At 38.0% G+C, this 16,996-nt stretch overlaps 1 protein-coding gene across 1 annotated transcript in view; it reads left to right on the forward strand.

Moving 5' to 3' along the window:
* BCAS3 (BCAS3 microtubule associated cell migration factor) overlaps window positions 1-16,996 on the forward strand; it is a 662,199-nt gene that overhangs the window by 81,249 nt on the left and 563,954 nt on the right. The window contains exon 8 of the mRNA XM_049764542.1: window positions 801-882. Coding sequence (XP_049620499.1) covers window positions 801-882 — 82 coding nt within the window. The remainder of the gene's footprint in view (window positions 1-800; window positions 883-16,996) is intronic.

Below are 16,996 nucleotides of genomic sequence, written 5' to 3' on the forward strand. Positions count from 1 at the left end.
GGAATCACTCCTCATGGCATTCTTAGGACTTTATGTAGGACCAGGAATTGAACCCCGGTCAGACAAATTTAAGGCAAGTGCCCTATGCTATACTGTCTCTCCAGTCCTAACCTTTTTTTTTCCCCTTGAGTTTTTTAAAAGGTGGTTAAATATTCATTGGTTCCACAATCATAATTTGTGTCACATTCCACTTCAGTGTTCTTTGTAATGTATGTGTATATATATATTTTGGTTTTTGGGCCACACCCGCCAGTGCTCAGGGGTTACTCCTGGCTGTCTGCTCAGAAATAGCTCCTGGCAGGCATAGGGGACCATATGGGACACCGGGATTCAAACCAACCACCTTAGGTCCTGTATTGGCTGCTTGCAAGGCAAACACCGCTGTGCTATCTCTCCGGGCCCTGTAATGTATTTTTTGCTTTGTAATTTGTTTGCAAAAGTTACTGCGACATTCCATTTTTCAAGATGTTAAGAAAATTTACCTTTTTTTACATGGGAAATTGAGTTCCAGTTAAAATATCATTGCTTTGCTTTAAAGTGGGAGACTACATTGAAAAACATTTATTTTCTATACATATTAAATATTTTTGAGACTTGTTAAAACATGTACAAATGTTTATGATCATTTCAGACATATTATATTATATTATATTATATATTGTATATGATCAGCCTTAAACGTGCATGTATTTACATTTCAGATACCACAGTATGCTAACATTTAGGAGATCTTGTTTGCATAGAGAACTGTTCTAACCTACATGTTTATTTACTGAAATTTTTCATGTCTTTTTATGCAGATCAGTGGGGAAGCACAGGAACTCTTTTCTGTCCGACATGGCCCAATTCGAGCAGCTCGAATCTTGCCTGCTCCACAGTTTGGTGAGTGTAACCCTGTAGGATGAATCAGATCATCCAGTTTCTCTTTTATTAGTCTGACTACAGAGAGAAAGAACGATAACTAAAGTCTGTCTTCTCCAATTGTCCATTCCCTCCCCTTTCTCTGTGCAAGATAAACCCTTAGCTCTGTCGGTTGAGATGGAAATAGGTAATTTTAACCAATTCAGTATGGCTATTCATGGTCTCCTGTGCTTTTGATTTATCTTCATCCGCTTTGATCTTGATTTAGCCTGTGACTTTGCTGGCTCTGTCTTGAAGGCTACTTCTCTCTTGGTTTGCAAGGCATCGCTCTTCTCAGATCCCTTCCTTGCTGACTATGCCGCTTTTGTTATATTTCTGGCATAGCTTTTTTCAGGGTATTCCCCAAGTCACTGTTGTTTGCCTGTCTTTGCTCTTCTCAGTTAAACTTACTGTCTTGAGGGTTTGGCTTTCACTGTTATCTCAATTGCAGATGAGTTGGGTGTCTACATTTTCAGCTTTGTCAGTAGAGTAGTTTCAGGCTTTTGATCTTGGATCACTACTATAATAAAAAATACTTCTTAATGTCACATTTAAATACAGTATGGCTTTCTTTTTACCTTTTTCTTTTTGACGACACCTGGTAGTGCTAGATAGTGCTAGGAGTTGTGGTGTTTGAGACTCATTCCCAGTTGTGCTGGAGATCAGGTGGTGCTGGAGAATAAACCTGGGGAATCCACATGTAAGGCATGCACCCTAGTCCCTCTCTCTATTTCCTTGTCTTTAAATATTCTATAAGCTTTAAGTTGTTTAAGAAAAATTTTTATTTAAGCCATTGTGCTTTACAAAGTTATTCATAATTGGGTTTTAGACATATACAATGTTTAGGACCAATCTCACCATCAGTGTCAAATTCTCTCCACTAATATTCCAGAGTCTATCCCATGCCACCACCACTATCACCCCTGCCTGCCATTATAATAGGCACCTTGTAAAGTTTGGTTATTAAAGTTTGGATCTCATTTCATTTTTTGTTTCTCTCTTTTTTTTATGTATTTTTTTTGTTTGTTTGGCCACACCCATTGACGCTCAGGAATTACTCATGGCTATGTGCTCAGAAATCGCTCCTGGCTTGGAGGACCATATGGGACACCAAGGGATCGCACTGAAGTCTGTCGTAGGCTAGCGCTTGCAAGGCAGATGCCTTACTTCTAGCGCCACCATGCCGGTCCCTCATGATCCTCATGATTTCATTTTTAATTCTGGCTTGATTTAGCTATATTAGTTCTTTTTTTTTTTAATGTTTTTTTTTTTCTTTTTGTGCTTTTTTGACCACATGCCATGACGCTCATGGGCTACTTCTGGCTATGCGTTCAGAAATTCCTCCTGGCTTGGGGTCGAAGCAAGGTCTGTCTGGATTGGTTGTGTGCAAGGCAGAACAGCCATACTATTATGCTCTCTCTCTCTAGCCCCATTCTGTCCATTTTTTTTTCTTTTTGGTTTTTCAGGCCACACCCATTTGATGCTCAGGGGTTACTCCTGGCTAAGCGCTCAGAAATCGCCCCTGGCTTGGGGGGATCTCCTTGGCTAGCGCTTGCAAGGCAGACACCTTACCTCTAGCGCCACCTCGCCGGCCTCCCATTCTTAACATCACCAATGCACACCTGAGACCCCTTAGCCCTTGTTCCCCAGAATTCCATATGTGTCTTTCTCAATTCCATATGTGTCTTTCTCCTCCCCCACTCAATTTATTTCCTTCTTCTCAATATATTCTAGGGCCTAGAGTGTCCTTGACAACCCTCATCTAAGAGGCTTTATAGTTATTTTAAAAAATCAAATAACATTCAATTAAAGTCTATTGGGATGCCTATGTAATTACTGACCTGAGCTTTCAGAAGATTGATTTGCTAATAACTTGCATGTAAAAGATCAATAATATTTTGCATAAATACTGAAAATACAATCATGCTAAGCTTGTTTGCAACCCTTAAATATTTTAAGAGGAAATGAAAATCTATTAATTTGACTATGTTTTGAAACTTTATCAAAAAGTTGGGAAATATTTCTTGTAATACTTTTTAAAAAGCAGTTAATTATCTGAATTGTGAGATTGATATTAAAACTTATTACCTTGTGTACCTTGTACACTTATAAGTAATGTTAGGGATTAATTTTGTGATTAAATTTGCTTAATTCAAGTGGGGAGGTTGGATCAATAAGACAACAGTCTTGTGAAGATTTTTCTTCTTATTGAACTCTATGCTGTATATGTTCAGCTCTTTTTTATGTCTTTTTGCAGTATCTCTCATATCTCTTACTCTGTTTTTTTGAATTAATATCTTTAAGCACTATGGTTACAAATATATTTTTAACTATCACATTCTGTCATGTTTTAGTTTTGTTGAATTGATTTCATAAAGAAAACTACAGCAAAGTCAATTTTTGGGATCTTGTTTTTTTGTTTTTTGTTTTTCTCTTTTTTCAGTATCCAGCTGTCTTTTAGAGGACTAGAGCCTGAAATTTGTTACTCAGGGGCTGCAGATATAGTATAGTGGGAGGGGTAGGTCACTTGCCTTGCACAGAGCTTACCCAGGTTTGAGTTCATATGTTCCCCTACGCCTTCAGGAGTGATTTCCAAGTGCAGAGCCAGGAGTAAGCCCTGAGCACTGCTGTGTTGGCTCCAACCTCATAAAACAAACACACAAAAACTTGATTATTGAAGGATTCTGTTACGTTTGTCTCTTTTGATTACAACTTACATGGTTGGGTTTTTGATCTCATCATTTTATTATGAAGATCTTTTGTTTGTTCCCATTATTAACGTTCTACATTTTTCAAGTTTCACTTTGTGCATATATTCTTTTTAGAGTAGAAAGCTATGAAAGTTAATATTGCTAATATTGGAGAGATAGTACAGCTGGTAGGGCACTTGCCTTACACAAGCCAACCTGGCTTAAGATTCAGCATTCAATATGTTCTCTGAGCACCTCCAGAGATGATTTTTGATTTCAGTGCTGAAATACTGCCAGGTGAAAGATTTTGAGAAAGAGAGAGGGACGGGGAGGTGACGTGAGAGAGGGAAAGAGTGAAGACAAGGGAACAAATAAGTTAAATTACATGCATGCAACTGATCTTTGTTTGATCCTGATACTACATGATTCTCTGAGCATCTTCAGATACAATCCTGAAGGCTTAGTTAATTCTTGGAACTGCAGGGAATTGAACTGCCTTCTTGGTTGAGTGAGCCTCCAGGCCTCCTGAGTATCAAATGGGAAAACCCACTCTCTCCCAAAAGATTTTTATATACCCTCGAATATATTTATTTTAAAAGTTTGAGATTTGGGACTGGAGAGAGTGAAGGGATTTGCCTGCTTTGATTATGTTATAATGTAACTATTATAATTTGATCAATTTGGTAGATTTATATGCAACTGATTACATAAAATTTTTATTGGAAAGTAGATGATAACAGCACTGTTTTGTTTACCTTGTATGTATGACTGACCCTAGTTCAATTCCTGGCATTTCATCGGGTCACCAAAGCCTGCCAGGAATAATTCCTGAATGCAGAGCAATGATCAATGGATTTGGTCATTTGACTTTAGTGTCATCTCTTAATTACTTAAGACTCATTATCTCCCAGTAGATTACATTTTATTACTACAAGGAACACTTTTTACCAATTTTTGCGGTTCCTAGGCTACCACTGACTATGCAAACCAAGTGGTTTTGTGTGTTCATTGGAATACGTCAAAGTTAATTCCTTTTAGCTCTATTTCTTCCATTCTGAGGGTTTAAATAGCTTCAGTTGTATTAGTATCTTCATTATATTTTGAGTTCTTGAATGTTTAGTCTAAAGGTGAAGAGCAATGAAAATAGTTAATATAGGGACCAATATTGGAAAAGCCATTATCCTACACAAATGAGTACACTTTAAATTTTAAACTGTCTGGATAAGATATGTCATAAAGACAGCTGTAGCCATTTCAAGTTACACTCACACTGAATTAAATCAATCCTTTAAAAGAACTTTTACAGGCCATGGTATAAACTATTAAAAGTACATCAAAAGGGCTAGTGGCGGATATCTCAAATCAGATAAAAGCAAAGGTGTAACTTGAAGCAACTAAATTACATGTTAGCTTAATGATTCTGACCCAAATAAACAGACTGGTAATGGAGATGCTGATAACTATCTGTACAGCTGAAATGCTTTTTACTGTTGAATTCTAAAGAAGAATGTGGATGTCTTAGTGAACTGGACAAGTTGTGGTCTTGGATATTTGTGTTCATTTATCATAATACTGGGTGTGAAAGTGAAAACTCACAGGTTTTTAAGTAATATTTACATTAAAGTAAGTTTTTCAAGAATATTTTTATTCTTATACACAGCTTATACACAGTTAGATACTTCAATTTTAAGTATTCATTTTGATGAGTTTTAAGTATACACAAACACAAGATCTTTATATAACTATAAAAAGTCCACTTGTCCACTTTGTGCCACTACAATTTCTATGAACAAAAGGTAGTAATCAGTGTTTGTAAGGGTGTGGAGTAAATGGAACTTATGATACTAGTGGGATGCCAGGATTCAAACAACTGACCTTCTGCTTGCAAGGCAAATGCCTTACCTCCATGCTATCTCTCCGGCCCCTCATGGTTATATTTTATGTGTTTTTTTTTTTTTTTTTTGATTGGGGTGGGAACACCTGGCAATGCTCAGGAGTTATTTTTGGCTCTGTGCTCAGGAATCACTCCTGGAAGACTTGGGAATCCTGTGGGATGCCATGTAAAGAAATCAGGTCAGTTACGTGCAAGACAAGCAACCTACTATTGTACTCTAGCCCTTCATGATCATGTTTTAAAGGAGCTTTTAGATTATAACAAAATTGAGTAGGTGTTCTGAGATTTCCCCTAGAGCCTCACATTCTGGCATAACACTCCTCCTTGTACCCCACCCCTCCCAGGAGCAAACACAGAGAGAAACATGTTTCTAAAGAGAACAAGTTTGCTTGTTTGTTGAGCACCTATAGTGCTCAGCGTCCAGCCACTCATGATTCTGCTGGGAGGAAGGGTTGCTTCTAGTACTGTTTAGGGGACCATGCAGTTCTAGGGACTGAATCCAACATTCTGCGTGCAAAACATGCTCTCAGTCCTTTGACTATCTCCAGTTCCATGAGCAAATGCTTTGAAAAAAATTTTTTTGTTTTTGTTTTTGAAGTATATCCAGTGGTGCTCAGGGGTTAGTCCTGGCTCTGTGTTTATAAATTACTCCTGGAAGGGCCAGAGCATTAGCACAGTGGCAGGGCGTTTGCCTTGCTCGTGGCCAACCAGGGACAGATCAGGGTTCGATTTCCGGCATCCCATATGATCCCCTGAGCTGCCACGAACAGTTTCTGAGCACAGAGCCAGGTGTATGTCTCTGAGCCTAACAGCCTGAGTGTGGCTGGGTGTGGCCCAAAAACCAAAATAAAAAAATAAAGAAATTACTCCTGGATGGGGCTGGAGTGGTGGTGCAGTGGTAAGGTGTTTGCCTTGCACGAGTCTGACCTAGGACGGACCGTGGTTCGATCCCCCACGTCCCATATGGTCCCCAAGCCAGGATCGATATCTGAGCACATAGCCAGGAGTAACCCCTGAGTGTCACCGGGTGAGGTCCCAAAACAAAAACAAACAAAAAGAAATTACTCCTGGCATATATATGAATATATGTCTACATGTAAATTATAATAAAGGGTATTGAATGTCATTTAAAAGGTTGTGTTGCATATTTATATCATCATTTTCATTATAAAACTTTATGTCTTGCATGTATAAATTTTTTCCAAGAGAGCTTGTTATCACAAACGTATCAGCATTGTTTTGCAAATAAAAAAATTACTTCTGGCAGGTTTGGGGGACCATATGGGACATTGGGGATTGAACCTGGGTCAGCAGTGTGCAAGGCAAACACCATCCCTACTGTGCTATCACTCTGGCTCCTTTTGAATTTTCAAGAGATTTTTGTCAATTAAAAATTAGCCAGTTTTTGGGGCCGGCGAGGTGGCGCTAGAGGTAGGGTGTCTGCCTTGCAAGCGCTAGCCAAGGAAGGACCTCGGTTCGAACTCCCAGTTTCCCATATGATCCCCCCAAGCCAGGGGCAATTTCTGGGTGCTTGGCCAGGAGTAACCGCTGAGCATCATCGGGTGTGGCCCAAAAAACAAACAAAAAAAATAGCCAGTTTTTAACTTTTTATTTTTTTTATTTTTTGGTTTTTGGGCCACACTCGGCGGTGCTCAGGGGTCACTCCTGGCTGTCTGCTCAGAAATAGCTCCTGGCAGGCACGAGGGACCATATGGGACACCGGGATTCGAACCAACCACCTTTGGTCCTGGATCGGCTGCTTGCAAGGCAAACACCGCTGTGCTATCTCTCTGGGCCAGTTTTTAACTTTTTAAAATAGTTTATAATATTTGTGGTTCTTTTTATTCATTTGAACACATCTTCAAGATTGTTTTGTGGGGGCCGGAGAGAAAGAATGGAGGTAAAGCATTTGCCTTCCATGCAGAAGGTCATTGGTTCAAATCCTGGCATCCCATATAGTTCCCCGTGCCTGCCAGGCATGATTTCTGATCGTGGAGCCAGGAGTAACCCCTGAGCACTGCCGGGTGTGACCAATAACCAAAAAAAAAAAAAAAAGATTTTTTGTGATTTTTGTCCTCCATTTAGATTATTTAAAAAGATTGTAGTTTCAGGATCAGAGAGCTCAAAGGCCTGAAATACATGCTTTGTAGCAGACCTTCATTTGATCCCCAGTAATACATGGTCCTTCTGTGTTGGGAGTAGTCCAAGGTTGGGGTTTTATTTTCAAAAGTTTTGAATCTTCCTAATACTTTTTTTTTTTTTTGGCTGATGGCAGGCTGGGGGGGACCATATGGGATGCCAGGATTTGAACCAATGACCTTCTGCATGAAAGGCAAACGCCTTACCTCCATGCTATCTCTCTGGGCCCCTTCCTAATACTTTTTATTATTTTAACTATCTCATTGCCACTAGAATATATATTCTATGTATTATAGAACATTTATATTATATTTATTTTATATACAGTTTATATTATTTAAACCTGTGAGATGTATTGATATTTGTAGTATGATCCAGAATGTCATTTATTCTATTTCATTCTTCTTTACCCTTATAAACTATCTTTGTTTAGTTATAAAGATGGTCAGAATTTTCCATAATAAATTTGTATTACAGTTTTTATTTTGAGGGGAAGGGTTTGCATTGTATGGTTATCAGGGCTTACTCCTGGCTCTGTGCTAAGAGATCGCTCCTGGTAGACTTCAGTGACCATATGTAGTACCAGGGTTTGAACTTGGTTTGGTTGCATGCAAGACAAGTGATTTACCCACATTCTAGCTCTTTTTTGACTAGTGTTGCTATTGTATATCATTTATCATTTCTTACTTATTTTAATTGGGGGGGGGCTTGTATCCTGTGGTTCTTGGGGCTACTGTTGCTTGGTGCTGAGGAGTTCCTTCTCTCTTTTCTTTCTCTCTCTTTTTTTCCATACCCAGAGGTTCTTGGGTTACCCCTGTCTCTGTACTCGTAGTGCAGGAATTACTCCTGGCAGTGTTTGGGAGAAATAGGGGATATTGGGAATTAAACCCAGTCTGATTGCATGCAAGGTAAATGTCTTACCTTCTGTATTATTGCTCCAACCACTGGAGAAATCCTTCTGGTTATGCTCTGGGGCCCATCTAGTACTAGGAACCATCTCAGGGCTCCCACATGCAAAAGCAAGTGACCTACCACTGAGCCATATTCTTAACCTTTCTAATTTTTAATTATCAACTTTATTTCTATGAAACATGTAATTCTTGTAGGCAGCATATAGTTAGGTAATGCTTTTCAATTCAGTATTCACTCTTAATTGTTTAGACCATTTATATTTAATTTCTATGTTCAAAGGAATTTATTGCAAACTACAATTTTTACTATTTTCACTTTAGATTCATTGTATAGCTTTTAGGCTAGGCATGTTAATGATTCTACCTTTTTACCTTGATTAGATATATTGCTTCTTAATTTTTTATTATTAGTGGCTCTTGTTAATTACTAAACATAAATGTATGTATTAATGTATATATATTTTAGCCCATCTGATTCTACCTGAAAGTAATATGGTACCATCTATCATACTGTATACAAATATTGAGCACTCTTAATATCGAACTAAAATTGTGTATCACTTAGCAAAAAACAACTGTCATTAACTTTGTAAATCATGGTTCATTAACTAAAAATAAAAAATACATCAAACAATCCAATTTGAACCATTTATAAGGACATATGAGTTCATCATATATTTTTTGAAGAGAGTAATGCAAATATAAACTTATCATTTGGGAAAATGCAAGTCAAAACTACAACGAAATAGGAATTCAAACCCTTTAGGATATCTATTATCAAAGACACCAGAAAATAAATTTTGGTCAGAATGTGAAAAAATTGGAACTCATGTGTTTTGCTGGTAGGAATATAAAATAATATACAATGATAATCACTGTGGAAGTGATATGGTACTTTTAAAATGTTTATTATTATTTTTTTGTAAAGCAAGATATGTTTTCTTCTTGTTATTTTGTTTTTTGGACTCACTTAGTGATGCTCAAGAGTTATTCCTCACTCTGTACCCAGGAATCATTCTTACTGATGCTGAGGAAATCAAAAGAATGCCAGGGATTGAAACTGGGTTGTCTATATATAAGGCAAGTGCCTTACGATCACTCTGACCAAGATAGTTATTTTTGCATGAAATTTTCCTATGTTCATTGCATCACTGTTTACAATTGCCAGAATCTGGAAACAACTGAGGTGCTTAGGGGTCTCTTTTAGTGGTGCTGGAGATTTAACCCAAGTTTGACTTTGCATGTGCTCACCTCATTGAACATTTTTTTTTTTTGCCACCCTGCGAAATGTTTGTAGGAAATAGAATTTTTAGGGGCCGGAGAGATAGCACAACGGCAAGGCGTTTGCCTTGCATGCAGAAGGACGGTGGTTCGAATCCCAGCATCCCATATGATCCCTGGAGACTGCCAGGGGTGATTTCTGAGTGTAGAGCCAGAAGTAACCCTGAGCGCTGCTGGGTGTGACCCAAAAACCAACCCCCCCCCCAAAAAAGAAGGAAATAGGATTTTTTAGTGGGAAGATATTTTGGTAGAACCTAAAATTATATATAATAAAATTTATTGACTACAAATTGGTAACAGTCATACTTTTTTTTTTGTTTTGTTTTGAGTTTAGGCTATACCTGATCTTGCCTCATGGCTGACTCTTTGCAAACTTCTATGTAGGTCCATATAGGGTACTGGGGACATAATCTTTATCAGATCCTAACAAGGCAAGTGACTTACTAGCAGTACTATGCCTCAAGCCCAGAAGCATGATTTCTAAAATGTACACCTGTATGACTGTCATTTGAAACTTAGGTTGAGACATTCTAAAATGAGGTATGGCCAGTTGATTGGACCACATAAGTGAAATCTTTTCCAAAAAAAAATTTAAGCAATATGAAAAAATGTAATGAAGTTATTAGAAATGTTTCATCTGATGAAGTGAATAAAAATTTCAATGAGATTTTTTTCTACAAAAGGTATCCTCAGTTAAAATTTATTATATTAGTGTACATATTTTGGCATTTCAAACATTGAGGGATCTGAAAGCATGGTTTTGCTTGTAGGAACTTCAGGTTTGATCTTTGACATCCTGGTTTCCTGAGCACTACCAGGAGTGACCTTTGAGCACTGCCAAAACGTGATCATTTCCTAAAGTATTCCCACCAAATCAAAGACTAGAGTTGAACATTACACTGTTCATTGGAATTTTATTTGTCACCAGGTATGCTTTTGGATCCCCATAGGAGTAATTTCTTTTGGTGTCTTTATACATTATTTGCCTTAAATGAATTTCTTCTTCTTCTTTTTTTGCCTTAAATGAATTTCAATAATATACGTGATATTTTGTAACGTAGAAACTCTTGAATTTCGTTGTGTGAGGGAGGAGTTAGGTCAGCTAACCTGTTTTCATTACTTTAATTGTGTGATTTATTTGGATTTTAAGCTTTTTATAAATGCTTTAGTGTTATAGGGCAGAATTAAAAGGATTTAGAATAAAAGGAGTTTAACAAAAGGACTTTGCAACAGGATTGCAATAGTTTTTATATTTGATGGATTTTGCTAGCGCTTTTCACTTCAATCATCATGCTACATTCTGCTGAAGGCTGTTGAATAGGTGTGTGCGACGTCAGTTTTTTCTACTGTACATGTAGACAAACACCATTTTAGATATAAAAAGTTAATCCTCTACAATTTGGAGGATTACTTTAGGGGAGGGTGATGACTCCATTAGGCAGCGTGGAGAGTACATGCTGTTTGTACAGTAAGAAAAATCAGGTTAATAGCTATAATATATATGAGATTGTAGAATTTTTATACTAACACTTAAAATTGCTTTTATTTAAACCTTCCACAACATAATTATTTAAAGTAGAATTAAGGATTTATTATATAGAAACTGGACTTTTTTTAACCAGAGAGTACATCAAGTGCATTTGGAGGTTTTATTATTATTTGTTTTAGCCTGACTCTTTTTGCTTGCATGATTTTTCTAGTTGTGCTTAATGAGGTATTCTGTTTTTAAACTGAATGAATTTTGTACATGGATCTCTTTGAATATTTTTGAGGAGTCTAGATCTTGATTCAGTGACGGTTGACTGGCTTTCCAAGCTTGGCACAGGACTGATGACTCCCATTAGTTCAGTGGAGTTCAGAACTCGTCATCTGAGGTTTGAGCAAAACAACACAATCAAATCATGCTTGCCAGTGTTATCTGCATTTGAGAAACTTCATTCATCAAAATTACAGTTTGGAATGTAGATTTGAAATCTTGAAGGACTAAGGAAACATTATTGTTAAAGGTGAAGGAGAAATATGTGGGAGTGAAGAAGTAACTTTGTATAGATGAAATTCAGTTATGATTAATTTGGAAAAAATATTAAACTTACTTTGGACCAGTTTAATGTTTAACTTGTGCTTCACTCAAATCATTTTGGTAGGGGAAGGAGGGTTGGGCCACAACTGGCAGTGCTCAGGGGCTACTTTGGCTCTGTGTACTTCCGTTAAATCGTATTTTTTTTTTTAAAAATCTGGGTTATAAAAAAAAATCTGGGTTATTTAGTTATTAGAAGCAATAGCATATAACTATAGAAAATGTATATTTAATAAAGATTAAATAGAAACTGCTTATAAAATTTTAGTTAAGAGAATTTATGAATAAACTTAGTTTTTATTGATAATATAGCAGAATCATCAGAACTTGTACTGTAGAATTTGTTTTAATTTATTTAGATAATTATTTTAATTATAATACAAAGCTTTGATGCCATATCACAACTTAAATATGTTGCCAAAATATGTAACCATTAACCTATCCACCTTTGGATTAAGCCTAATTATTTTTGTTTATTTTATTGTATTTTATTTTATTTTTTTTTTGGTTTTTGGGCCACACCCGGCGATGCTCAGGGGTTACTCCTGGCTGTCTGCTCAGAAATAGCTCCTGGCAGGCACGGGGGACCATATGGGACACCGGGATTCGAACCAACCACCTTTGGTCCTGGATCGGCTGCTTGCAAGGCAAACACCACTGTGCTATCTCTCCGGGCCCAAGCCTAATTATTTTTGGAGAGAGCCATCAACATGAATCATTAAGATTACAGTTGCTACCATAACAGTGAAAGTGAGAGAGAAAAGTATAATGCCTGTCCCAAAGACAGGCAGGGAATGGAGGAGGTGAGAAGTGGAGGACATTGGTGGCGGGAAAGTTGCACTGGTGAAGGGTAGTGTACATTTTGTGACTGAAACCCAAGTACGACCATTTCTGTAACAGGATGCTTAAATAAATAAAGAAAAAAAAAAAAGCTGGGGCCAGAGAGAGCATGGAGGTAAGGTGTTTGCCTTTCATGCAGAAGGATGGTGGTTCAAATCCCGGCATCCCATATCGTCCCCCGAGCCTGCCATGAGCGATTTCTGAGCATAGAGCCAGGAGTAACCCTTGAGTGCTGTTGGGTGTGACCCAAACAAACAAACAAACAAACAAAAAACTATTTAAAAAGTAAAAAAAAGGGGCCGGGCGGTGGTGCTAGAGATAAGGTGCCTGCCTTGCCTGCCCTAGCCTAGGACGGACCGCTATTCGATCCCCCGGTCCCCCGGCGTTCCATATGGTCCCCTAAGCCAGGAGCGACTTCTGAGCGCATAGCCAGGAGTAACCCCCAAGCGTCACCGGGTGTGGCCCAAAAACCAAAAAAAAAAAAAAAAAAAAAAAAAAAAAAAAGAGTTGCAGTTGCTTTTTACCATCCTACAAAGAAATTTAACTTTGTGTGTAGGTGTATGCACCTGTGTGTGTATGTATTATACGTGTGTGGTTCTGGATGAAAGGTAAGCATTTTACCACTCATGGCTATAAGAAATGAACCTTTTGGGGAGGTTTCCCAGGTAGTGCAAAGGGTTCTGAGGGCTACTTTTTTTTTTATTTGGTTTTTGGGCCACACCTGTTTGACGCTCAGGGGTTACTCCTGGCTATGCGCTCAGAAATCGCCCCTGGCTTGGGGGGGACCACATGGAATGCCGGGGGATCGAATCGCTATCCCTCCTACGCTAGTGCTTGCAAGGCAGACACCCTACCCCTAGCGCCACCTTCCCGGCCCCAGGTTCTGAGGGCTACTAATGCTTATTTAACCAATTAGCTGTGCAGTTCAGTATAAAGCCTGAGGCTGTGGAGATTGAGTTTTCACTGCTGTGTTCTTGAAGTATATTGAAGTTGTTTATTGTGTCAACAGTTAATTTATAGTTTTGATTAGTAGTACAGTGTGAGGAAGTTTTATTCATCTGTTGAAGGACATCTTGGATAATTTTCCCTTTGGGCTATTACAAATGGATTGTGAAATATTTGTGCAGATCTACGTTTTTATTTCTTAGGGGATAAATATCACAGTGCTTTAATTGCTGGAATATATGGTGAATGTTTTAATTGACTTGCTTTTAAAGAAACTTTTAAAAACCTTTCCTAGAAAGACTGTCACTGTATTTCCTTTAGGTCTGTAATGTAGAATTTTGGCACCTATGTTAACATTTCCTTTTGTGATGAATTTTTAAAAGTCTGTTTGGGTTTAGTGATATAACATTATGGTCTTAATTTATAGTTTCCTGGTGATAAATTATGCTTAAGAGATCTTCTTTCTGTTTGCTGTGCATGTTTCTTCTAAAACTTTGATAAATAGTATTGGTGAGAGAAAGTGGGACATCCTAACTTTGTTCTTGACCTTTGTGGAAAACAAGTTAGTGTATTTGATGGTAGGTTTTTTGTTTTTTTTGGAGGGGGAGGAATTTCAGGGGAGCATATTCTGTGGTGTTCAGGGCTTATTACTGGCTTTGTATATAATGATCACTCTGGAGGGACTTTGAGAACCATAATGGAATGCTAGGGATTGTAGTTGGGTAAGGCCACATAGTAGGTTTTTTTTAAATGTTAAATTTAATATCACTGGAGCGATTGTACAGTGAGCAAAGTATTTGCCTTGCATGTGGCTAACCTGGATTCAGTCTCCAACATCCCATATGTTCCTCCAAGTCCACCAAGGAGTAATTTCTGAGTGCAGAACCAGGAATAACTTCTGGCCCAAAACAAAAACAAATAATAAAACAAAAAAGTAAGTTAGTATTTAGAGTGTATCACTATAATTACTGATCCTATAAAAAGTTTGTGTGTATGTTTGTTTCTCCTTGATGGCTATCAGAAGTATCTTGTTTTTACTGGGGCCGGGGAGATAGCATGGAGGTAAGGTGTTTGCCTTGCATGTAGAAGGTCAGTGGTTCGAATCCCAGCATCCCATATGGTCTCCTGAGCCTGCCAGGAGCAATTTCTGAGCATAGAGCCAGGAGTAACCCCTGAATGCTGCCGGGTGTGAACCAAAAACCAAAACCAAAACCAAAAAAAAAAAAAAAAAAAAAAAAAAGAAGTATCTTATTTTTACCGTTTAAAATGAAATGCAACGAACCCATTATGCTAGACATTTAATGTACTTATAAATCGTGTCCAATCTATCTGGCATCAAAAGAAGTATTTTGGTTATTTCTGTGAATAATTGTTTGATACTTGTGGTAGATTTTTTGGGTAGATAATATTTATCATAATAAGAAAACTTATTTTTGTTATTTTTTTTTATTTTGGGGGGGTTGGGTCATACCCGATAGTGCTCAGGGGTTATTCCTGGCTCTGCTATTAGAAATTACTCCTGGCAAGCTTGGGGGACCATTTGGGATGCGGAGATTTAATCTGGGTTGGCTGTGTTCAAGGCAAATGTCCTACCACTGTGCTATCACTTCAGCCCCAAGGCAAACATCTTAACCACTGTACTAATACTCCAGCTCTGATTGTTTTATTTTGTTATTACTGTTTAATGGATTTTTTTCTCATCTGTTGAAATATGGATTACATTAATAATTTTGTAATGTGAGGGCCGGAGAGATAGCATGAAGGTGGGGCATTTGTCTTGCATTAAGAAGGATGGTGGTTCGGATCCCGGCATCCCATATGGTCCCCCAAGCCTTCCAGAAGCGATTTCTGAGCGTAGAGCCAGGAGTGACCACTGAGCACTGCCAGTTGACCCAAAAACAAACAAAAATTTTTGTAACGTGAAATTATTACTATTTTTGGGTGAATATAAATTGGATATGAGATTGAATTTTATATTTTATTTAAGAACAGTGATTTTATTATTATTATTATTATTATTATTATTATTATTATTATTATTTTCATTTTGTTTTGGGCCACACCCGGCAGCGTCAGAAATCACACCTGACAGACTCTGGGGACCAGATAGGTTGCAGAGGATAAAATCCTGGTTGGCCGCATGCAAGGCAAATGCCCTACCCACTGTTCTATCACTCCCTCCCCCAGAACAATGGTTTTATTTAAAGAAATTTACTTAGAAAAATTTGAGGAAAGAGAAAAAAAATGATAGATACAGGTTCAAGTGAGAACGCAGGCTTCTTCAGAGAGGGAAAAGTCTAGAAGACACATCTCAGGTTGACATGTGGACCAGTCAACAGGGTATAGAATGCCCTGAGTAAATATTTTTGGGATGGGGAGGGGTCACTTTGTAGATTCTGGTGCACAATTCCAGGGATTATTCTTTGGTATTCATGTGGTAGTAGGGATTGAATTTGGGACTCTTGCATGTAAATCACATATTCTAGTCTATTGAATAAGCACTCAGCTGCTCAGGGCTCTTTCCTGTCTCTTTATTTAGTTTTCGTATCAAGATTATGCCTATGCAAACAATTTCCACACTAACAGTCTTTGCCGTGCTCCTTTGACTCATTCTTTTTTTTTTTTTTTTGGTGGTTTTTGGGTCACACCCGGCAGTGCTCAGGGGTTATTTCTGGCTCCAGGCTCAGAAATTGCTCCTGGCAGGCACGGGGGACCATATGGGACACCGGGATTCGAACCAATGACCTCCTGCATGAAAGGCAAACACCTTACCTCTATGCTATCTCTCCGGCTCATTCTTAATGAATTATTGTATTATGATCAATTGTGTCAACAATACTACAGCTTTTAGTGTTAAGGGAGTTGCATAAATTTCTTGGTTTTGGATTGCTTTGTGTAAGAAATATTGTAATGTGGGCCCAGAGAGGTAGCACAGCGGTGTTTGCCTTGCAAGCAGCCGATCTAGGACCAAAGGTGGTTGGTTCGAATCCCGGTGTCCCATATGGTCCCTCGTGCCTGCCAGGAGCTATTTCTGAGCAGACAGCCAGGAGTAACCCCTGAGCATCGCCGGGTGTGACCCAAAACCAAAAAAAAAAAATAAAATAAAATAAAAAGAAATATTGTAATGTACTACTGTATGGGGGCTCGAGGGACAAAATACATGTTAAAATAAATAAAGAGAAAAAAGAGATTAGAGTAGTGTAAGGTAATTTGTTGGTATATTTCTTATCATAAGGAGAATGTTTATAAGATTAAAGCTGTTGCTAGTTAAAAAAATTAGACTCAATAAATGCTTGTTCAATTTCTTAAAAAACTACAT

The sequence above is a fragment of the Suncus etruscus genome, chromosome 1 (genome assembly GCF_024139225.1).
Source record: "Suncus etruscus isolate mSunEtr1 chromosome 1, mSunEtr1.pri.cur, whole genome shotgun sequence".
NCBI lineage: Eukaryota > Metazoa > Chordata > Mammalia > Eulipotyphla > Soricidae > Suncus > Suncus etruscus.